The sequence below is a fragment of the Phascolarctos cinereus genome, unplaced genomic scaffold (assembly GCF_003287225.1).
Source record: "Phascolarctos cinereus isolate Bilbo 61053 unplaced genomic scaffold, phaCin_HiC Scaffold_1;HRSCAF=81, whole genome shotgun sequence".
Classification (NCBI taxonomy): Eukaryota; Metazoa; Chordata; class Mammalia; order Diprotodontia; family Phascolarctidae; genus Phascolarctos; species Phascolarctos cinereus.
The window spans coordinates 154,758,606-154,782,708 of record NW_027555514.1 but is presented as its reverse complement, the minus strand read 5'-3'; the positions used below and the strand labels follow the sequence as shown (position 1 = coordinate 154,782,708).

General features: G+C 35.2%; 1 protein-coding gene across 2 annotated transcripts in view; it reads left to right on the top strand.

Moving 5' to 3' along the window:
* SEMA3A (semaphorin 3A) overlaps positions 1-24,103 on the top strand; it is a 645,372-nt gene that overhangs the window by 344,544 nt on the left and 276,725 nt on the right. For both annotated transcript variants that reach the window (XM_020999770.2, XM_020999769.2), the window contains one exon: positions 1,666-1,859. In XM_020999770.2, coding sequence (XP_020855429.1) covers positions 1,748-1,859 — 112 coding nt within the window. In that variant the 5' untranslated portion in view covers positions 1,666-1,747. The remainder of the gene's footprint in view (positions 1-1,665; positions 1,860-24,103) is intronic.

The following is a 24,103-nucleotide window of genomic DNA, read 5'->3' as shown; positions in this document are numbered from 1 at the left end:
CCATACCCCCAAATTCTTGCCCTTTTCCCACTACCCTGCAGATTATTGAGTAATGAGAAAGTGTTGATGACTGAGCACTTAGGTCTTCCCTTATAAAAGAACGGTCTTTCATTGTAAGTGTTTACATTTTTAACTGAAACCCAGGAACAAACAACAACACAACAGAAATCCTCTCCCTCCTTTGTAAAGTGTGAACTTTCATTTGAATTCAGAAATAAAGCCAACTGCTTGTTAGTGTACACTGTAAAAGGAGATAGGAAAGAAGGAAAAATAAAGTCTGCCTGATCCTAGTATGTCAAAGTACCTGTGACCTGAGATTACTGAGGGGGGTGGGCAGAGAGAAGAATTAGCCTGCTCACACAATATACTGGTTTAGAAAATGATGGCATGGTGCTTGAATACCTACATATGCATGCTATAGAAAGTTTAATAACCCTTCCTCAGGTCAAGAAATGGAGTTGGGGGTGGAAAGAAAAAGGGGGTGGAAATTCTTTTTATTGGTCCTTGACACTCAGCAGGGATTTACTGAACTTTGTGGTCTTCCTTTGCTCTTTGAGATAAGACAAGAAAAAAATGGTTTTAATTAATGAGATGCATAGTATTAAAAATATCATCCAGAGCATTCCAGAAGCTGGAAAACTGTAGACATTTTTAAATTCAGAGAATCCTTTTGAGAATCCCCTGTTGTAATTTATAATTCCCAGTGGACCTATACTTGTCTTGAACTGATGGTTGGAATAGGTTTTTCTTGGAATTTTTTCACCGAAATTGGGGAGGTAGGGGAACTGTGAGTGGGAGGGGGGTGGCAGGATGTTCTCTAACAAGATTTTAAAACCTTCAATGGCAAACTTACATTGATGGAAAGGACTCAGGTTGTTGTTGTTTCCTCTGTTTTTACGGTGCATACATTCTAGCAGAATTATACAACACACATGGGCTATTATTTATGTAGGTAGCAGAATTTAGATTTTTTTAAATCAAAATTGCACCCAAAAATGGCTATTAAATAGCTTATGCTTTGGGAAGTAAATTTATAGCTACATGCCTTTCACAAGCACGCTGGAGGTTTATGTTCCCTCCTCTAATCTCTGGTAGATGTTTTTTGCATGTGTTGTGTGACAGCAGGGAAGGGGAGTGGGTTGAGCTTGCCTGTTCTCCCATTGTCAGCTAGTCTAGTGAGTGTTGGGAAAACCTGTCTGTGGGATCTTGTGTCATCTCTCTCCTGCATGTGTACAGGAAAAGTCGGTGTGCTGCTGCTCAGTTTCTCTCTCTCTCTCTCTCTCTCTCTCTCTCTCTCTCTCTCTCTCTCTCTCTCTCTCTCTCTCTCTCTCTCTCTCAGTCTCTCTCTGTTTTCCTTTCATTCTGTTGCCACAGAGCCGAATGAAGCAGAGAGCAGGATTAGCTTCTGCCACCGGCTATCAGAGTAGCATAGATAAAAGGGACTGCTCCTTAAGCACCACTGCAGCAGCCCTTGTTAATTTTTTTTTCTTTCCACACAACAGTTGTGCCTCATTATCCAGTGCCTGCCTCATTTTTTTTTTTTGGAGGGTTTGAAGTTTCTCTGCCCCAGTGACTGTTACAGAAGAAGAGATGTTAGAATTGCCATGAGGTCTTGATTGTCTGCATTTATGAATGAAACTGACCCAAATCACCTGTTACCTCCAGTTTCCAGATTGTTTGAACTTCTGTGGCTGCACTCTACAGGATAGAACACTGAAGCCGCGGAAGGACCTACACTGTCTTCAGCATGGGTTGGCTCCGGAGGATTGCCTGTCTTTTCTGGGGAGTATTACTAGCTGCAAGAGCAAACTATCAAAATGTGAAGAATAATGTGCCAAGACTGAAATTATCCTATAAAGGTAAAGCATTGTCTTTTCTTCTTATTTGGTTTCTTCAGGTTCTTTATTTCCTTTTTTTTAAACCTTTAGTTTGTTGGCATGTGAGAGCCTGTGTTAATACATGTACATCGAGAGAGGGGGAGATAAAGGAAATGATTGAAATACTTTTTTTTAAAAAAGCATGCCTCATGCTCAGAGTCTGACAGTTTAAATGCAAACAAAGAGCACTTAATCACATTTTCAGGAAAGAAATGTATGCCTAGGACATGTTAATATATATATTGGAAATGATATTTTACCTTCCCTTTTTTCCCTGCTTTTACTCCCCCCAAATATTGTAAAATGTCATGGCAAAACTGGCTTCTCTATAGGTGTGTGAGTTGTACCTATATGCTACCTGTCATGGCAGATTTGCATTTTCTTACTTTTTAGGCAGGAAGTGGTTAATTCTCTGTCATGAATATTCAGTTTGAACAAATCTGACAATCAGATGCTTAACATAAGCAGTAGATGGTGGTTTTGCCAAGAGAATATAAACTGGAAGGGACAGACTAGCTTCTGTAAAGGGTGTTATGATCGTACAAAAGATTGTGTATTTGGCTAATTGATGTACTGCTAAAGGCTTTGAAAGAAAATCCTATTTCCATTTGATGTGTGTTTCTGTAATAATTAAAGATACATCACCAGCTAGTCACATAGATAGAAGAGCAAGTTTGGATTTATAGAGAATGTGAATAGCACACAAGAAATACATTGCAGAATTTTTCAGTAATTACCTTTTTGTCCATTTGGACAGTTTTAACCTGGGATTTTGTAATGCTACCTATATCAGTAAATATTATAACCAGATATGTCAAATATAGGATCATAGATTTAGAATATGCACATACAGTTTAAAAAGAGCATTTTCACAATTCAAGAATTATTCAAGATGGAGTAGAAGATGAAACTATTTTAACCCAAGAGTTTATCCCTCTTAAGGTGTTGATTTCTTATGATTCTCAGATTTCCTTAGCTGGGGGTGGGGCAATAGCTTCCCTTAATGTCCTATTTTACCCTATAATGTAAAGGAGAGAATGGTTGCGTCTTTGGACATAGATATCTGTCAGTCTGTCTGTCTACTGGATGTTATTTTCATGCCAGCAGAAATATGGTCTTTCATTTTCACATAATGGGGAAAATCTGTCTTTCTGAATGTACTTGTGTGAAAAAAAAACACCTCAGAGAGAAGAGTTGTCATTTTCACACTTTAGATTAGAAAATTAAACACCTATTAAACACGTGTTCTTGTTTAATTATTATAAAGAAATTGTGCCTTTTTGAACAACTCTTTTTAATGGAAAATCCCTTCACAATGAATTTTATGGGTTTAAATGAATTCTTGGATATTGAATTGGGAATTTTAAATAATCATTTAATTAAAGGAAGAATTATGTCACACACATACACATACACACATATGTATATATGATACTTTCGCTGTTAGGTAAATTGTTTTGGATTGATCATATAATATCCATTCATCCTTTTTTCATAAATAGAAATTAATTTAGTATTTCAAGTTATTTCCCCAACTATATGACATTTTGTCATTTGATATTGTATCATTATTTGCTTTATTTTTCATGCCTTACAAGTTTCAATGGCTTATATTGCCAAACTACTTTATTCAAGTTGTTACTTCTCATAAATAAGTACTATTTGAGATTTTGACTGAGAGATGTCCTATGCTAGAATTTTGATGTCATGAAATTAGGAATTGTGAATAGATTCTGTGATTGAATAATCATTATCAAGTTGGTGCTTCTGGCTAAAAAATGCATATTGAAGAATTTCTTGCACAAATGGGAAAAACACATTAAGTTGTTAACTTCTCCCCCTCCAAATTCTTCCAAGAAAGAGAAAGATAACACATTTCCATGGCAATAGATTATCCTCCATTTTACAGGGAACCAATTCCCTCTGTAATAAAAGGCCATCATTAAATGAGACTAGCAATTTGGTGTGTATGCTTTAAAACTCTTTGAATAAACAGGAAGTACATCTTGATATAGTGTTTCTATTACTCTTTCATGAAAATCATTTCTCAGTAGTGGAACTAATTTGTATTATACTACCCACAATTAGAAAAACCACCCTTCAGTTACCTAACAGTTCTATTTATATGCCCAGTTCTTGGCAATTTAGTAAAATAAACTGTGAAATGAACAAGAGCAAGAAGAATAAAAGGAATGTGTCCAGCAATTTTTCTTCTGTCATTTTGTTGAGCTGTCATTACCTTTTTTTCCTACACATATACTTTTTTTTTCAAAGTAAATGTCTTATATTCAATTATCTGTACTTTGTTTCTGAAAAATGATTGGGACTTCTGGCTACTTTTCTTTTTCTAGCTAATTAGATGTCAAACACAGTTAAAATGCTTGCTCCTAAAAAATATTCCAGCATGATTCATGAAGGGTTAAATCCCTGCCAACCCTAATTTCCCATGGTCACTTGTTTTCAAAGATCCACTATTAACTCAGTCATTGCTCAGGTTGCTAAGAAGTTTCAGTTAACTACACACAGTTCTAATATTCACTTTCCACTTGTCTCATTACCTGGCCTTGCAACAGATGAAAGGTATTTGACAGGACAAATGAAGATGGTAAGGTAGGAAAAGAAGGGATTTTTAGTAAATATATGGTAACAGGGGGTTCCTTCAGTATCCAGCAGCAGGGGAGGGGGCTGAAAAGATGCTTTCAGATCCTTCTGCAGAAATGATAGATTAGAAAAAGAGGTTATAGTGACTCTTCCCTCTGAACCAATCTGATTTAGATTCCTTGTGAGGAAGGCACTATGAGAAGACTCTAAGTCTCAGTAATCACAGGCACTTTTCATTCAAGGGATCTCATCCAGAGATTATGTCTTCTTTTCCTTAAACATCTGTAATATGGCTAAATGTTGAAATGCCTCTCTGAAACTAGCATTCTATAACTGTTCCTTACCTCCCTCAAAATTGTTTAAATTCCACATCTCTTCTAAAATATTAAAAAGTCATCTTTCTTTTGAAAAACATAATACAGTGAATACTTCAGAAGCAAAAAAAAACCCAACTAATAAGAATGATAAGGAAATGGAACAAAGCTTTGGGTTTTAAAAAGTGACAAATATTTAACCATTCTGTCTAATGAACTGTTCCAGATGAGAGAGAGAGAGAGAGAGAGAGAGAGAGAGGAGAGAGAGATGTAGTAATGTGTACAGTGTTCAGTCCTCAATATGATAGTGATCAAGTGAGACTGAAGTGTAAATCAATGACTGTAACCTTAGCTTCAAAAGTATTTATTCCTTAGTTAGTAACACCAATAATGGTAGTTTCATTCATGGGGTTTCCTTTAAAGTTTTTATTGTGATATTATATAATTTTACAAAGCTCCTCCCTTCCCCCCCAAAAAACCCCCCTAAGATTGTTTAAAATATGAGAACATGGTAAATGAAAGTATTTCACATTCATCTGTTTGCTAAATGAAGAGTATTGTTCATAGAAAATTACTGTAGTAGATTTTATGAAGAATGGGTTTTGCCCCCTTTCTCATTGCTCAGTGAAAGTATAATACTTCTGAACAAGTAATTGGAAAAATATTCCACACAGATTCAGTAGTACAACTTCTTGGCTTCTTTTCAGACCTCTAAGACCTTTCTCTTTCCCCCAGAGTTATAATATACATGAAAGATACCTTCATGTTAAACATACATGTTCCTTAACTTTATGAAAATAAATCTTCTAATCCACCTGGCTTCTGATGATGACAACAGCTTGCTCACTGAAAGGTATGAGTAAAAGTATATGTTAGTCTGAGCAATATGCTACCTAGGCCTGAGGTACAGACTGGCTCCAAAGAATTAAGATAAAGATGATAAGTGTTCTAAGAACATGAAAGCAAAAAGTATATGTGAGCCATACCAAGTTCTAAGTGACTGGGGATGGATTTGAGCCCAGGGACTTTAATTCCAAATTCCAATGACATTTGAAAATCCCTATGTGGATTTTCATAAGGAATTTGCCAATGGTAAAATTTAAGAAATTAATGTAATTCGTGGTAGCAGCCAGTAATTCATGAACTTGGCACCAGCACCACCCCTCTCTAAAATATAAAGTCATGCATTTTCACTTGATATCATTTTTGTTAAGTGCTGATTAAAATTTTCTGACCTACATTTAGGAGGTCATTTCTCCTTTTAAATGACAGTGAACTTTTAAGTATATTTGGTATTCTTGAAGTGTCTAGTTAAAAGCCCTGAAAATTGCTGGGGGAGGGGGGAGAGGGGATTAATCCACTCAAACAAACACAGTCCTTACAATAATGGATGCTCCCTCACACTGCTCTGAACCTAGCCCAGGGATGCCAGTAAAAGTCTAGTCCTTAGCTCCTTTGCTAAAGCCCTCAACCATACTGATATTATGTGGTTTCTGCAGGATAGACTTTGGCAAGTAGGCATGTGATTGAGACCACAGAGTCTTTCCACTTTCCTCTTAAGCCACTAACCCACTTGACATTGACTGTTAGTCACTAGAAGCCTAAACCAGATATGAACTAATGACCCAGAGAAAATATCTACCACCCACACATCCCTCTTCCCATTTTTCTTCCCGTTCTCACACGGGTGATTCATACTACTCCACCCAGTCCTGGGTCATCAAGGTATGAATTACCACTAAATATGTGCCTGGTAGTTTAATACCTGCCATTCTAAAGGACTAAAAACTTGGAAACACTCCTTTTCCTAGTATCGTGGGACCTAGAGCTAAAATAAATCACAAATATCATCTAAAGATCAGCTCTTTATTTTCCAAACAGGGAAACAAATCTAGAAAGGCTAAATTGTTTGCCCAAGGTAACATTGGTTGATCATTGGAGAACTGGGACTTGAATCCAGGTCTTCTGATTCCAGTGTTCATGTTATTTGTGCTAAACCATGTGCTAACAAGTTATGAACAGATTTGTAAATCAACTTATGAAAAATATTAACATGTTCATTATTTAAACACAAAAAATGTTAATCATTCTGATTAGGAAGTAGATGAACTTGGAGTCCTGAAGTCTTGATTTCAAATTCTGTCTTCAAATTCTGTATGACCAGGGCAAATTACTTAACATTTGTCAACTTCAGTTGCCTCATCAGTAAAATGATATAGTAATTCTACCTACCTCACAGGGTTGTTATGAGGAGAGAATGAGTTAATAAAGAGCTTTGTAAAACTTCAAGTTCTATATAAATGTTAGCTATTATTATTATTATTATTAATAACATTAATAATTACAATATTTTCTACTTATGTTACACTTACTGATATGATAAGTATATTTACAAATAATTCCTATAAAAGCAAATGACAACTCCTTAATTTCAAAAGATAAAGTTTTTATCAGTATAGGTAGAATGAATTATACAGATATCCTGAATTTAATAACATTAGGTGAATTCGCCCTTTTGCATTTTTAACTTATACTTTAATTTTGTTTCCTTTTTTTATTAAGTTGTCATGGGCTTCAAAGGGGAAATGTGAATTAAGTTGTTCTTTACGTTTTATTCATATCTTCCTGTTTTCAAATTTTCAGATTGTAAATCCAAAAAAAGACAAGATTTTCAAACTACCAAACTTTTTGGAAATTATTTAAATCTGAAATAGGGCAACAGTGATTACATTTGATCCATTCTATATCCTACCAGTACCAGAGGTGCTTTTGAATAGAATATTTATTCAGTATCTGGTACATTGAAATTTCTGTCCTTTTTCAACTGCTGTTTCTTTTCCTTATTTTTGTAGTTCCCCTCTTTCTTATTCTCTCTGTCTTCTTCTCTCCTTCCTGCCCCTCTTCCTATATGTATTTCAATACATACATATAAACATATACCTACATGTGTCTATATATAAAAATATATACATTATACATTAAATTATGCATATATGATATGTCAACTGCTTGTTAATATTAAAAATTAGACCTTTGTATCAAAACAAAAAGGCTCTTACCACAGTGCTTGGCACAATGTAGGTGCTTAATAAATGCACCTTCCTTACTTTCCTACAAATCAACATGCACAAAAGAAAAATCCCTGAAAACTATACTCTATTAATCTTTTCTTGTGGTTACAAGAAAAATTATCCTTTGCTTGTGACAATATCAAAGTTTTTAATTAGCATATGAAATATGCATCTGTGTCTGTGTGACATACACACACAGACGTTAGCTGAAGTTGTAACGTAGGTCATGCGTGGTTAGTGTGATGACTTTACCCCTCTATATTGCCCAAGGTACTAGGCAAATGAACTATCAGGATTTGCAGTTCTCTGCTTTCACTAATAGGTGGCAGTAGCAATTTGTGACAGCTGTTTCATTAGTTTGGAAATGGTCAAGAAAATAGGATAAATATACAGTCAGTACTGTGTGGAGCCACAATAGCAAAAGATAGGGCTGTTTGCTCTAATACAACTTGCTAAAGAATTTGCTTTGTGTTCATTTTGCTACTTCATTACGGTTCAAATCTTACCACAGTTCAGTTGTGGCTGAAAAATATGTTGACCATGTAGGAAAATATATTTTTCATGTATATAATTTCGAGGCACTTGATAGGCTGAAGTTAAAATGCTTTTGTTTTTATTATGATTTGTTAAATGTGCTTAGGTGTTTTAAGATAGTCTTCCTTTTGACATCAGGTTTTACATCTTATGTGATCACAAAGTAGCCAGATAAGGAACAGGAAGTTTTTAGTATGTGTTTCCAAAAAAAAAAATACCTCTCTATGTTATTCTTCTCTAACTTATAGTTCCTTTGTAATTACTTGCCCTTAATTAAACATATGTGAACATCCACCATCCTGCCTGACACAAATAATTCTGAAAGTTTCCATCCACTCCATCTGACCATTGCCAAGATATAAACATTTGTGTAAACAAGGAATTCTGACACTGTTTCCAAACATTAACAAAGCTGGATTCTGTCAGACCCAGGATAGGAAAATACACAATTTATAATAGAGCTAGGGAAAGAAGGCGAGCAAAAAGAAAATCATGGTGATAAATATAAAGAATGAGTAGGTTTAGATTTATTGCTTAGTGTAAAACTTGCAAAAATGTTTACTTTAAAACCTGTTTATATGTATTTGTTTGTGCACACATACGCATGCATGTATATGCAGACATAGTATCTAGTCATACTTACGTATCATGTTTATATTACAGAAGTACATATGATTTCAAATTATGTGCAAGCATAATACTATATACTTGTAGCAGAATTAAACAAGGCAAAATATTTCAGTCATTTTTTTTTCATTGATAGTTATTATACATGACTTCATATGTAGGTGGACTAATATTTCAAATTTTCCACTGCTTGCAAGACATTGGCTATGGAAAAGGAGATGGTAAGACCTTTCAATAATATCATATAGATGTGGCACTAGCTATAAAACTATGATCATTCTGACTTTTCATCAGAAAAATGTCATATTTTCAGGAGCTTCAGATTACAAGGAGTTTACCTGAAAATTTATATCCATGAAGGTTCATTTATTCAGTTCTAAAAGTTCAAACACAGCTAAAAGAAATTGTGAGAATATTCCTTATAGTTTTTTAATTATACTAAATACATTGTCTTATTAAAAGTAAATATGGTAAAAGCTCAAATTAATACTAAAATACATTCACGTGTGCCATTATATATTGGTAGAGAAGGTGTGTCTATTTCTTACCTTCCATTCTAGAAGAAAACCAATTATTTGCCCTCAGATGAAAAGTTCTGGGGATTGAGCAGGGGGAAGGGCAAAGTAATACTTTCCACCCCCTAATCATGAGTCTCCTTTGGAGTTAATCCTTATCTAGAATAAAGGGGAAAGCCCCTGTAATCCAGGAAGTATTTGGAGGTGAAACTACATTCTTGGAGAGAGGAGATGAAGGGAAGTACTGTAACTTATTCCTAGAAATGGATTCTTTTATCGCCCTTCTGGTGCCTGCAGAGCCATGGAAACCAGGTGGAAGAGCTATTTCTCCAGAATTGTGAGCAGTCTTCATCTTTCTCATTCTGTGCTGCCTTTTTTTATACAAGGCAAGGACAGATGGGAAGATTGTCCCAGATCCAAAGAGTGTGTAATGATGTTTTGAACATCACAAGTATTGAATCAACTTTAGTTCATTCATCCAATCAACAGACATTTTTAGTCACCTATTGAGTATTAAAATATTACGCTAAGTACTAGGGCATGTATACAAATGAGTACAATGTAGTTCTTGTCCTTAAGTTTACATTGTTTGTAATGGAAAGTAGCTCTCTGTATTTGAATGTTTATATTAGATGAAAAAATCCTGCAATGCAATGCTTAATGTCATAACTACACATATACATCTCCATGTGTGACTGAGTTCATAGTGTCCAACCATAGTTAATACTCATAATTTGTGTTACTGCCCTACTCTTAAATAAACTGCTGCTCTTTATAGCAAAATATTGCACATGAATAAAAAAAGATGCAAGCAACTCCACACTCCAATTATACCTGTATACAGAGAATAATAGTTAGAATATGACTGAGACAAATATATATGCATATATATGTATGTATACACATAGACATATATTTGTATGAGTGTACTTGTGTATGCATGTATATGTATATCTCAGATTTCTGAAGAAGGGACTCTAATTACAGCCAGGCAACAAGACTGCTAGTCCACAGAAGAGAATAGGTAAACTGATATCCACTATTATCTGTCACATGACATTTTGATGCTATCATACAATCATTTGCTTTTTGGTAGAGTTATCATTTGACAGTGCATTCCCAACATAGAAGAATTCTGACCCCAGTGAAGGAGGGATTCTCCTGACACATGGTTCTGAGTATTTTGAAGTTGCTTAGGAACATGAACATTGCCACAGGAGGAGAACGTAGCCTGCTTATTCTCTAATATATGTTTTGTTTTGATGAGTGCAATAATGTGGTTTGATCAACAGTACTTTGTCTCTTTTCAGATGCACATTTTAAAATAGTGACAATTTAGCACATGTAAGTGTGCTTATATCTATATACTTGTGGCATTCAATACATATATGTTGAATAATTGATATAATATCTCATCACTGATTTCTTTGGCAGGAGGAAGGGGTTGAGGGAAATAGGAGTTTTTCATTTATTCTAGTCTTAGAACTTTCTTTCCCTCAGGTTATGAGCTGAAACTTTGCAAAAGAAGTTCCAATAATTCAGAAGACACTATGGCATTTAAAATATTGTCTGAATTAGTTAGAACCTCTTCTTGCTGTACAGTCAATATAGAATAAAATAAACTATCCATTTGAAGCAGTGTCCAAGCTATCCAAGTAGAAATAAATCCATGTAATCTCAGACAATAATGTTGTACTTTGAAATTTGCAAGGAAAAGAGGATTAGTTCTGTTGAGTCCAATCCTTTCACATGCTTTAAGGAATGGATTTAGTGTAGCAGTATTTCATACAGTTGTGCAAAACAGAAAAAATATGTTCCTTTCACCATGCTGCTTATGTTGAACTTTCAATGATTAGATATAAATAAAGACAAATTAGCACAGTAGATTATGAAATATTTATTGAGTTCCTTCTGCATGCAAAGCATACAATTGGGAAAGCAATGGGGAAAAAAGCACGTGCAAAGCCAAATAACAATAAAATACATAAAAAACATTTTTACAGCAAGAGAAGAGATGTCTTTGAGCAGCATATAATTAATTGCAGGCAACATATACTGTAGGAGTACAGATGATAGATATGTATATATGGACACATACATATGCTTATATATCTATTTAGGTCTGTACTAGAATTTAGAATCTGTTATCATTTTCCCAGCCCCCAGAAGGCTAACAGAATGTAATTCCCCAAGGCAGAAGAAGAGGACAGACAGTACATCTCCTTGGGTGACAATAATTAACTATGCAGGCAGTGGAATTGGGACCAAGGTATTAGGGGAAAAGGTTGATGCATTGAGGTAGGGTCACTAATTTAGAGTAAGGGAAGACCTTTCATTCTGACTTCACCAATCTCCAGTCAACCTATTTAGCAGGAAATGCTTTCTGTAGTGGTTTCATAGTCATAATATGCAAACTTATAGGAGCATGGGTCTAAAAACTGTTCCTGATTTATACTGATTAACCAGCTGATTCAATGAAAAAGAAATCTGACAAATGTATTATTTGGTATAATGTAAACAAAACAGATGAAGTATTTGCAGGGTAGTTTTTTTTCTTACATTTCAGTGATTTTGGATCAGTGGCTATTGATATAACCATGTCCTTTATGGCCTTTCTCCATAGGACATTAGAAAATACACATATAGAAACAATTTTATATTTTCTTTTTTCATTGCTTTTCTATTTATGGATGTTTTGGGGGTTTTCCCACCTTTTGATATATTTTCTTGTTTATACAATTTATTGCTTGTTTTAGTACCTCAATGGACATATAATCTCAGATGATAATTGAAAAAGTACTATGCACATACTAGACCTATATATCATGTATAATATATCTGCCAAGTTGCCACCCAAACTGTATTTGAAGTCTTTTAATGTAAAGAACTCATAACTTCTTATATCATTCCCATTCCAGTTTGGGATAGCATTAGTGGCCAAGATGTTCTTCCATACCAATATATGACTTTTCGATTTCCACTCATTGTTCCTAATTCTGATCTATAAAACAATAAGGATAGCTATAATCTCTCTTCCACATGACAGTCCTTCAAATACTTGATAACAACTATCATATATCCCTGCTAAGTCATTTCTTCTCCTGGCAAGATATCTTCATAATCAGTAAGGAAGCATCTAGCAGACAGAGAGAGACTGAAGAGTAATGAAAGACAGAGGATTGGGAGTCATGGGGAGGACAAAGAACAGTCTTTGGAGTTGCAGGGCAGTGGGTAAGATGCATTATCATCAGACAGAAGTGTTTCAGAGTTTATGAACATTGAAGCACAACTCTGGAGGGGAGTGGCAAGGTCAAGGGTGGAAATATTGCTGTGCATATTTGAGGTAGGCTGAAGGAGATGGTCATAGGAAATAAGTAATTTGAACTTGGTGGTTAGGATATTTGAAAGAGTATCAGTATGCATGGTGATGTCCTCTAGCATGAAAGGTGGAAATTGGGGAGGAGAGAGACTGGGGAGTAGGCACTGAATGTGTTGAGAAAGGAAGGAGTATTTCCTAGAGATTGATAGACCACAGATATCAGAATCTTTATTGGGTAATAAATATGGATTGAATGAACTCAAAGATTGAAAGGTAACTGAGTGATAGTGGTAAAGGAAGGTCCTGCAAAGGATAATGGGGAACAGGGAGTATTCCAACTCCCCCATATTTACTCATGCATTTGAGAAAAAGTGCCACCAGAGCTAAAAAGAATGGCCAGGGAAGCTGTGTTGTCAGAAGGGAGCCAAGGACATAGAACACAGGGCCAAGTACAGATTCTTGGGGCACTCCATTGGAGAGCACTCCAAACTGATATGAGACCATTAATGACTACACTTTCAGGTATGGCTATTCAACCAGTTTTAAATTTAGCTTTGCTGTCTTTAGCTTACCTCTTTCTATCTTGCTTACAAGAACTGCATGAGAGATTGCTTTTCTAAGTGCTACATTAGCTAGATCTACTTTATTCCTGTGATTTTTCCAGTCTTGTAACTCTATTGGAAAAAAAAGAAAAAAGAAAAAAGAAAGCAAGGTACCTAGACATGACTTATTCTTAATGAAGTTATTCTGGTTTTGTGTTTTCTTTTGTTTTGTTATTAATGTTTCCATTTCTAGATGTTCATTGACCTTTGCCTTAATGATGCATTTTTTGGATTGTGGCAGAAATTGAAATCAGACTTATTGAAGTTTACAGATTCTACTTTCTTGTTCATTATTAAAAAGTGGGGCATTTAGCCACTCACCAGTTCTACAGCACCCTTCACATTTTCTCTTTTTTTCAAATGTGCAGTGTAGCAGCAGCCATATATAACCATTCTTTTGAAATTTTAAATTAAAAAAAATACATGCATTTGCCCTTCTTTTGCCCCTCCCCCAATTGAACAAAGCAGGAGAAAGAAAGCACTCATTAGAAAATATGCATTGTCCAGCAAATCAAATTAGGCCATCATCAAAAATGTAGGTCTCTCTCTATATTCTAAGTTCACTACCTTTCTGGCAAAGGGTAAGATGCATATTTCATTTTATCTCTTAGACTGGCAGTTTATTATTGTAATGACAAGAGTTCTAAAGTCTTTTAAGAGTTTTTTTTTTCCTGAATGTAACCCCAGTTGCAAAGCACACTGGTATGCCACTCTCCTCATTGGTGAGGAACAATGTCTTGTTATTATCTTTTTGTAAATTCTTCTAGTTTTGGTTACTTCATTATGCATTGGTATGTTCCCTCATTCTTTCAATTTTCTCAGAAGTCTTGACCTGCCAATTTGAACTCATCCAAGGCAGCTAAAAATGTTTTTTTCTTTTTTTTTTTTTTTTACTACTTACTGTTTGATTGGGTCTTCACTGTAGTTACGTGTAAATCATGGGCTCAGAGTTGCAGCGCACCTTGACCTTACTGTTGTCCTTTCCATTTTCCCTGAGTGGTGACTTCCCCACGTGTGGAAAAGAAAAGGACAGTTGTGATGTTTGTCCAAAGATGTGCCTGACTATTCATTCCCACCTGGCCCATGCTCTATAAATATGTCCTTGTACCTCACAATAATCACTGCAGGTAGGTGCCACAGGTGATATCATCCATATTTCAAGGAAGAAACTGAGGCAAAGAAAGTTTAAGTGGTCTTATCACATATTATAACATGTAAGTATTAAAGAGAGACTTGAAACACAGATCATTTTTTCTTTCAAATACATATTTTTTTTTCCATTGGACTATGAGCTAGCTCCTTGAGAGCAGGGACTTTTCCCTCTGCCCCTTCCTGTCTGTCTCTCCCCAGTCCTTATCACAATGTATAGTATGTTTGTAATTGACTTGACTTGCCACTTCGGAGGCATTAGTATTCCCTTTAACAGAACTGATCTGTACGCTTTCAGACCATAACATTTTTGTCCATGTCATTGCATACATTTTTGTTGGAAATCCTAGACACCTTCCTGTTCTTTTCATATTTCGTGCATCCCATGACATCCCCTAAGGCCAACAACTCCATCTGTATAATATACAGGCTATTTACTTGTCTGGCCTCACACTTGCTATATGGTCTTCATTCTTTCATAAAAGTAGGAAAGAGATTAGAACTGCACCTGTGACTTCATTGGTCATTGGTATAGAGACCTCCACATTAGGATACTTCTCTATCACTGCAGATAGGCTCCTTCTCTGTAGTTCGTAGTCTTAGGAAGTTGCCTGTTGTACTGAGAGGTCAAGTGATTTGCACAGGTCACATAGCCACTGTGTGTCAGGGACAGAACTGGAACACAGGTCTTCCTGGATTTAAGATCAATTCTATATGTGCTGTTATAGTGAATTTCAGGAAGTACCCTTCCAATATTACATGAGTGATTTCTCATGTTGCTTTCACTTGTACAGACTCACTAGCAGCAACAAAGTAGTCATATTTTACATTTGAGATTAAATAGGTAATGTCCTTTCATCCTAATTAAATAAAAAGAATAAGTTGAAATGTGTATGTCTAATAAAATTATAGATATTATGTTCTTAAGGGAGAAAAATGTTATTTTCCTGGAAAGTTTATTTCAGCCTCTGCTAAAATTGCCAAAAAAAGAAAGAAAGAAAGAAAGAAAGAAAGAAAGAAAGAAAGAAAGAAAGAAAGAAAGAAAGAAAGAAAGAAAGAAAGAAAGGAAGGAAGGAAGGAAGGAAGGAAGGAAGGAAGAAAGAAAGAAAGAAAGAAAGAAAGAAAGAAAGAAAGAAAGAAAGAAAGAAAGAAAGAAAGAAAGAAAGAAAGAGAGCCAGAATCCATCCATCAGGGGACTCAATTCAAAAAATAAACGTGGTAGAGTAACAATAAAAGGCTTTAAAGAGTTTCTACCATTCCTAGTTTAAACATCAAGCCCATGAATAGAATAGTATTTCTAATAGTAGTATGACTGTTGTGTACTTAATGAATACATAGACTCATGGAACAATGAGGAAACATGCAATATGTTTGATCTAGCTCATGGCATTTCTCTAGCTGTAGCTTTGGAGGCTAGAGTCTGGTCACTCTCTTAAGGTGGGGAGCAGTATTAGCAGATTGTGGGTCCTTATTTGTAAGGCTATTGCAATCATTCTCCTCATCCTGTGATGATTGTCACCTTCAACCGGGGATTCACATCCATTATCTCTATCCCTGTGGCAGTGTCTTTCTCATTCAGTGAAGAGTTAGTAAGTGACATAATTAGGGATCCCTCATTCCCTTATGTCTCTGTGATAACTCACCCCTCTCCTGAGAGGCCCTTGTTGTCTTAAAGTTTCTCTTATATGTAACAATAGCAAAAAGAGTAACAACCCCAACAATATGTTACAGTTATTAGAATCATAAGACTTAGAGTTGGGCAAAGAGCTGTAATTATAATGAGGCAGCTAGAACTTTGATGAGACTTTTGCCAAAGTGCTTTGCCCTGGAAGGGAAATTACATTCATTATGCCTATGCCTCATGATCCTTCACCATACTGGGCCTGTGAATCTCTGACAGTAGAGGGGAGCAGAATTGCATGCAGAAATAAAGTTAAAGAAAAAGGGCAGGGGTATGCTGTTGTCACTTCCCCCAGATCTGTAACTGCTGTGGAACTATATCACTCGGCACTCACCTATCTTACCCCCAACCGTCATTGACCCTATTCTAAACTCCTTGAGGGATGCTCTTTCTTCAATCCATGGCTACTGAATTTGTACCAGATGTCAAGACTTCTGCTTATAGCTCTGGCTGGGTAGGACCTTAGAGATCGTCTAGTACCCAACCCTTCATTTAAAGATAAGGAAATTGAGGTCCTGACTTCAGTCATTTATTTGCATTCACACATGTACTACATATCAGAGCCAGATTTAAATTCACTCATTATGACACCAAAGCTAAGACTATTTTTCGACTACATGTAATGAGAATGTCCTTTGCACACACCCATAACCAAATAACAATAAGCTAAGGGATCTGTGGATTTTGGCTGCTTACCTTACTAACTCAGCAAATTTTTATGACAGATTACTCAGGGGATACAACTTAATAAGTTAGTTGCCAAATATAACCTAACAAAGTAATATTAATTTTAAACAGACATATAGTAGTTCTCTTGTTATTGGCCTTCACAAATACAGTTTAGTGGAACTTGACTTTAGTAAAAAAGCTTCTTAATAGTATAGAAAACTTCCTGAAACAAAGATTAAGGTAAAGATGAGAAGAAATGTGACTTGCCCAAAACAATGTCCACCACGAGGTCTTTTCTAAAATGACCCCTTTTTTCGTGGTCTGATAGATATGTTATCTGTGGTTACATATTCAAATGGATTTGTGATCTCATTAATTCATGAATTCCCTCTGGTAAAAGAAATCCTTCACGCATGCTTTCCCATGCATTCCTCTGAACCCTCACCTTTTCTAATATTTGCATTGAAATCACCAAGTATCAGGCCATATATTAAATTGATATGGAAGGTCTTACCAGGTTCTGTGCAGTTTTTCTAACACTTCCCAACGCTTTGTCCTCTGCAATCAGTTGTTACATAAACTATATTTATTTTCATGGTGATCTCTTTTTGTAGATCATTATCATTAGTTTTACAACATGTGATGATCAAATATCCCATGAAATAATTATTCTCTGATTCTGGGGAGATGGATGACAAAACCTTCTCCTCCAATACTTTTCTCTAAGTAGTACCCGTGAATCATCCTTATGTTTAGCTGCAAGCTCCTTTCTTCTGGTTTTGTTTATAGAATGTCACATTTAATGTGATTTAGCTCCAGTCCGTTCACTGGACGTTGGGCAAGAATCTTATATTTAGTGTACTTGGTCAAAATGAAGTTTGTTAATGGCCTGAAAACTGTGTGACTTTTAAGAGCTCCCATTCCTGTGTCTACTACTCTGCAGAAATCACAGAATAAGCAGAAGAAAGGCAGTGTTGGACCTCAGATCGTCAAAAAAATAAATAATAAAACTTTTGCTTTGTCTCATTGGTGGAAAAGCCCTCCAACCCACCAAAAAATCACCACCAGGTGGTCAGCCTATTGGAAATTCGTCTCTTCCTGATTATTTAGGTTGGTCCTCCAAAAAACAGGCTTGATCTGTTATTCAAATCTTGTCCAATATAGTAGAATCTCACAGAGTATGTGTTTCATGGACAAATAAGGGGTCACCTCTTCATATCTCTAAGGCATCAGAGTAGTACTTTGTGGATTTAGTTAGCGCTACATCTTGTTGCCTACCCAAAATCTTATAGTGTAATAATAGACATATATTCCGAGATTTGATGTACATTGTGACTATAACACATCTAAGTGGATGCTTCATTTCCTATATTGATTCTTTCTGTGGCATGTAGAAACAGAGACTTGTTTCTTGCATGAGTTGATGTGTTTAAACTTTTGTAAAAAACTTATTTAGGCTTGCTTATTTATGTATTCCCGCAATGAGCAGAAAGTAGTATTGTGAATATTTGGGAGATATTATCTCTCAAAATCATCTCCCAAAATATCTAATGTTTTCAAGGATGTTTTGGGGGTACCACATGAATCAAGGTGATAGAATGCTTTTTCTAATATGTGTATGTGGCAGAAAAAAAGTTGCACATTTTTGTCTTTTGCTTGTTTGAAGAGTAGTGACAACATAGTTGTTCATAAATTGCAGTTATAATAAAAATTAGAAATAAAAGTCAATTAATGAGGTGTTTGATAACTAATAGTCATACATTCTTCTGTTTATTTCTAATTTGGGTATATTTTGACTGATAGAAATGAGTAATTAACTTAATTATTCTTTAAATGGGCTCTTTTTAAACAATATTTAAAAAGTGCTAGCTATTGTGATTTTAAAAGTTTTGTGGTATAGTGAGGAAAGAACTTGTGAAATCATACTACCTGAGTTCTTCTGTTGCTCTGACACAGGCTAGGCTGGGGAAATTACTTAAGCTGTTTACTTTGGTGCTTTTGGTTTCTTTTGTTACAATCATTAGCAAAGATGCTCAATTTTCTAATTGGCTAGAGATGGGGACTGGACTTGATTTCATTAGTATAGAAAAAACCCTGGTGAGGAAACTCTCTTGCTGGTACAGATAGACACTTTTGGATTTTAGGAATTTGAAGAGTTGCGAATAAGCACTGGGAAGCTATGTGACATCCAGACTCACAGAGCTAGTCTGTGTCAGAGGCAGGATATGAACTCAAATCTTCTGGCCTCAAGACTTGACTCTACCCATCTTGCCATGTTGCTTCTCATCAAAGTAAACTTTACTGCCATGCTTCTAGGTCGAGAAAGATACATACTGAGGCATTTAGGTAGCTTAGTGGATAGTTCCAACACAGACACTAGCTGTGTAATGCTGGAAAGTCACTTAAATTCAGTCTTCCTCTTCATCACATAATATATATAATATCTATATATAATATATAATATCATATAATAGAGATAATAATAGCAACTGCATCCCTAAGTTATCATGAAGATAAAGTGAGATGTGTATAAAGCACTCTGTAAACCTGAAATTCTGTATAAGTGCTCTTTTGCTATTATTTTTCCATTAGTGACACTATTACCACCACCAAGATTATCATTGCTGTTATTATTAGTAGTATTTGTTATGCTATTTCCCTCATGGGATTACATAGAGAAAATATGTTATATATCTAAAAGCAATGATTTCAAACTCAGGTAAAAACCAGGGACACTTCATCACAGATAAGAATCTCTTTGGGCTACATAATGACTTAGAAAGCCACATATTAACATTACCAATTATCTACTTTATTTTTATTTGTTTTACTTCCCATGTACATTTTAATCTTATTCAGGCCATACTCAGATGTTATGCTTTGTGTTTAATATAAAACGTGTAAAGAAAGGTATGAAATAAACCTGGAAAGGAGTGGAAATTTCCATTAAAAGCCAGAGTGAGAAATTTATAGTTGATCCTAGAGGCAACAAGGAGCCAGTGAAGATTTTTAAGGAGTTCACTGATATTGTCAAAGCAGTATTTGTAGAATATTAATTTGTCAGTGTGTGGAAGATTTCTCCACAAAGTCCTACTCCATGGCCTTATTGGGGTGTGGAGGTTATCCTGGATTTTTAAAATCTATTCCAATAAAGTATAAATTCTGAGAGGTTCTACCATTCTGAAAAGGCTTTGGCTTCAATCCTGGCAACATTTTAAAATTTCTTTATGAGGATATGTCTTGCTAAGTATTGAGAGATTCATTACAGTATATAGCATACAGGCCCCTTATTCTTTGGCCATGTTAATCCATGAAAAAAAAATACTCTCACTTCTGTGTGGCAATTTCTTTTTGGGAAATAAAATTGACGTGGTAGATGAAAGGAGGCAGTTGGAGCTAAGAATTCCACACTTTTAGACCATGTGTAAGATTAAGGTAATGGTTACTATTCTAAAAGTGAAACTTTTGCTCAAGATCCAGTGAGTGGACGTGCTACTTGAGGAGTTAAAATGTGCTGATTTTGACATTTTTCTTAAATGAAACCAGGAGGAGGGAGAATTTAACTAAATGGAAGGAAGGCTCTCAGTGGCAAATAAAGGAATTGGTGGATTGGTTTTACCATATGCCCAAAGATAATAGGAAACATGCTTTAATGAGACATTTGGTCTCCTTTGGCTCACCTTTTAGTGTAATGGTCAAGATAAGCATTTGCCAAAATGACATCATGCAGAGGGTTGAAACTTATGTGTCATTATCTGTTGCAGAAGATAAAAAAAAATGTAGATTTCAATAAGACCCTCTGAAATAAATCAGCATATATTTTGATACTCAGAAACTAAAATAAAAGGTTAAAACAGGTGAGCAAAGTGGAAAAAAATAGGAAAATATGGATCTTCAAGGAAAAATCAGAGATGCCAAAATCTTGTGGACTGTATAAGTCTCTTGTCTATATATCATGAATATTTTCTTTGAGATAAGAATTCATAGATTCTGCTTATGGAAAACACCACATAATATCACACATACACACATATACACACAATACACACATACATCACACACACACACACACACACACACACACACACACACCCTGTGTCAGCAATCATTTTTATTAAGCACATATGAATGTGAAAGCCTCTGCTTCAAGGATAACAGAAAGATCATCTGGCAAAGACTCTCAGTATTCTATTCTGGGTGGTAGAGATGAAGTCTTTGACTTCTGTCATATTTCTAGTCACAACTGTGTACTCTAATCTTCATGGTACTTGCATATGTGTGTTTATAAATCTAATGATGAGAATTAATGAAAGAGATCAAAACATACCTGAGGTTCTTTGAGTCTCTTGGTCACAAATTTACTGAGCCAGATTGAACAAGGAAGCACCTGTTTCTTGAGGAAGGGGTTGGCTGCATCTCACAGTTTATAAGTTCCAATTCATGTCTTCCACATGGACCAAAGGCAGTCATATAATATGCAGTGAAATAACCCAGGAAATGACTGATTTTATTTGCTCCTGTACTTACAGCATATCCTTTCAAATGATGTAATGGCTGCTCCAAATATTATTTTATTATGACTTTGTCCACAAAGACACATCATCTTTCATGACAACTTAGGAACGTTGAATGCACATAGGAATTAACACAGTATTCCTATGTACTATGTCCCCAGACCTGAATGAATATTCTTGAAATAAAGTCTCTGGTCCTTCTGACAAACTCTGCAAGCCACCTGTGATTATAAATAGTCCATTAATAGGCAAAGGAGAATTTTTTCAAGGATAATCAGTCACTCAAGAAAATAAACGAAGTCTGCAGCTATTAAATTGAAAGATGAACATGTTGAGAACTACTTAAAGGAACTTTTGTTTTATAGAAGACACTAGTATGCTGGACTGGGAAATCTAAATGTCATTAGATAGGAAGGTGACACTAACCACAATGGGCTCTTCAAAGAAAATTCTTGAAGTTGGGATACTTTTGGCAAGCATTCCCCTTACCGGTATGAATAAATGTCTGAGGCATTTTGGACAAAGACTGAATTTCATTTTATTATGGCTTCAGCCACATTACAATGCACATAAGCTATTTTCCCTTATGCCAGACATGTGGAAGTGATCAGGATATGTAAATGATATGTGAAGGTGAGCTTATAGGTCTTGCCTAGAAACATGTACTATCAGTGGTTATAAATTATAACCACATCACAAAGACCAACCTTCCTTTTAATGTATTTTTTTAACAGAATGATCAATGATAAATCAATAATGCAGCTGGTATATTTTGTGGTAAATTCCACTAAGAGTAATATATGGTATTTTTGCCTTGTGCCATTATATCTTGCTTTAAGGGCCATTTTTTTAAAGAAAAAAATACATAAAGAAATGGTCACTTGCAGGTGGCTGTAGAGTTAAGTTGATAGCATTAGTACTATTTTATTCCTGAAACTTTCAAATAATAGGTTTCATTTTGTTATGGTCCTTAAAAAGTATAAAATGAACATAAGAACACTGATATTATTTTGCTGCAAGTGAGAAGTCCATCCCTCCCCCCTTCTTCCTAACATGATATCAATTTGTTTTGGGTATGTTACATATTTATTATGCTTGTGTATGTTTTTAATAACATTTCATAAATATTTAAAGACATAAAACTGAACCAAATCCCCTTGGAAAGGAAATAGATATAATAAAAAAGATTTTTCCTTTCTTGAACCACTGAACAAAGCAGGTATTACGCTCAGCACCAAGGTACTATGCCTCTGTGAAAGGTTTATATGCCATCTGCTGCATGTAATGCAGGATATTAACGTAACCTAAGTAACAAAGTGGTTTTTCCCAGCATAAAAAAATGAAAAAGCAAATCAAGAACAAAACATGAAAATACCCCAAATTCATATTCAAGAGCAATCCTAACATCTACTTAATCCATAATGAAGTACAATGCTCTAGAAAGATATAAATTTTGCTTGATAGCCTTAAGGCCTTGTTCTGTGGAGAACTTTGGGTTCTCTTATCTTTTATTAAGGATACAGTTTGTCACTATATAGTTACTTGGGAAAGAGAGGAAACTTTTGAATTATTGTTTTCTTTTTTCAAATTGTTATCTAAAAATACAAGTAGAACCCGTATGTATATAAGCATTTCTCAGTGATAGAAAGTATATTGCTATGGTAATCATTTCCAGGGAACTGCTCTGTTTGAACTTGTATATTCTGTTGCATGAAATAGTGGTCCTATTTGTTTATCTCTGGGATTCCCCCAAGATTAATAACATCAGTGTTTACATTCTATAGACTTTTACTTGAAACTAAGATTCACCTCCATTCACTAGTTGTTTTAGTCATGTGAATTAATGTGAGATACATAGATAGAGAGATAGATAAATGAAGGACAACTTCTCTCTCTCAAAGTAGAGCAGGTAAATTTTAATGATATTAGTATTGTTACATCGTGTGTGTGTGTGTGTGTGTGTGTGTGTGTGTGTGTGTGCGCAAAACAAAACATTTTCCCTACTTTTAAATTCAGTATCTAATTTGGCTAGATACTTTCTGATTCCATCAAGAGTAAGGTACGGTAGTTTCTACAATTGTCCTGCAAATTTTGGCAATCAGTTCCTGAACAGGAAAAGCAAAGGAAGGAGGAAATGGAAAGAATAGAACAGGGATATGACTATGTTGGGATATTTGGAAGTATTTTTCTGATTTAGAGATAATAAACGGGACATAGCTAGAAGTCTCTCTTCCTCCATGTTCTCCAACTGGCTATTTCTAAATATAATGGAAATAATAATGTATTTGAAGTCAGAAAACTAGGATTCAGTCTTATTGCTCCTATTGACAGCCTGATGTTATATTTAGCAAGTGACTTCATTATTTGTATTTTTCTGGTTCTGAATCTTATGAATTAATACCAGTGGAAAAAAAAAAGTGGTGGAATTGGAGTTAGGAAGCTTGAGTTTGAATTCTGACTTTTGCATGCCAGCTCTGTGGACAAGTGAATATCATTTAACCGTTCTGAGCCACAACTTTCTCATTTGTAAAATTGGATTAATAAAACCTCCCCTGCTATCTTGAAAGGACATTATGAGGTTCACATGGAATGGTATATGAAAAAACCAAAACACTTTGCAAGTAAAATTC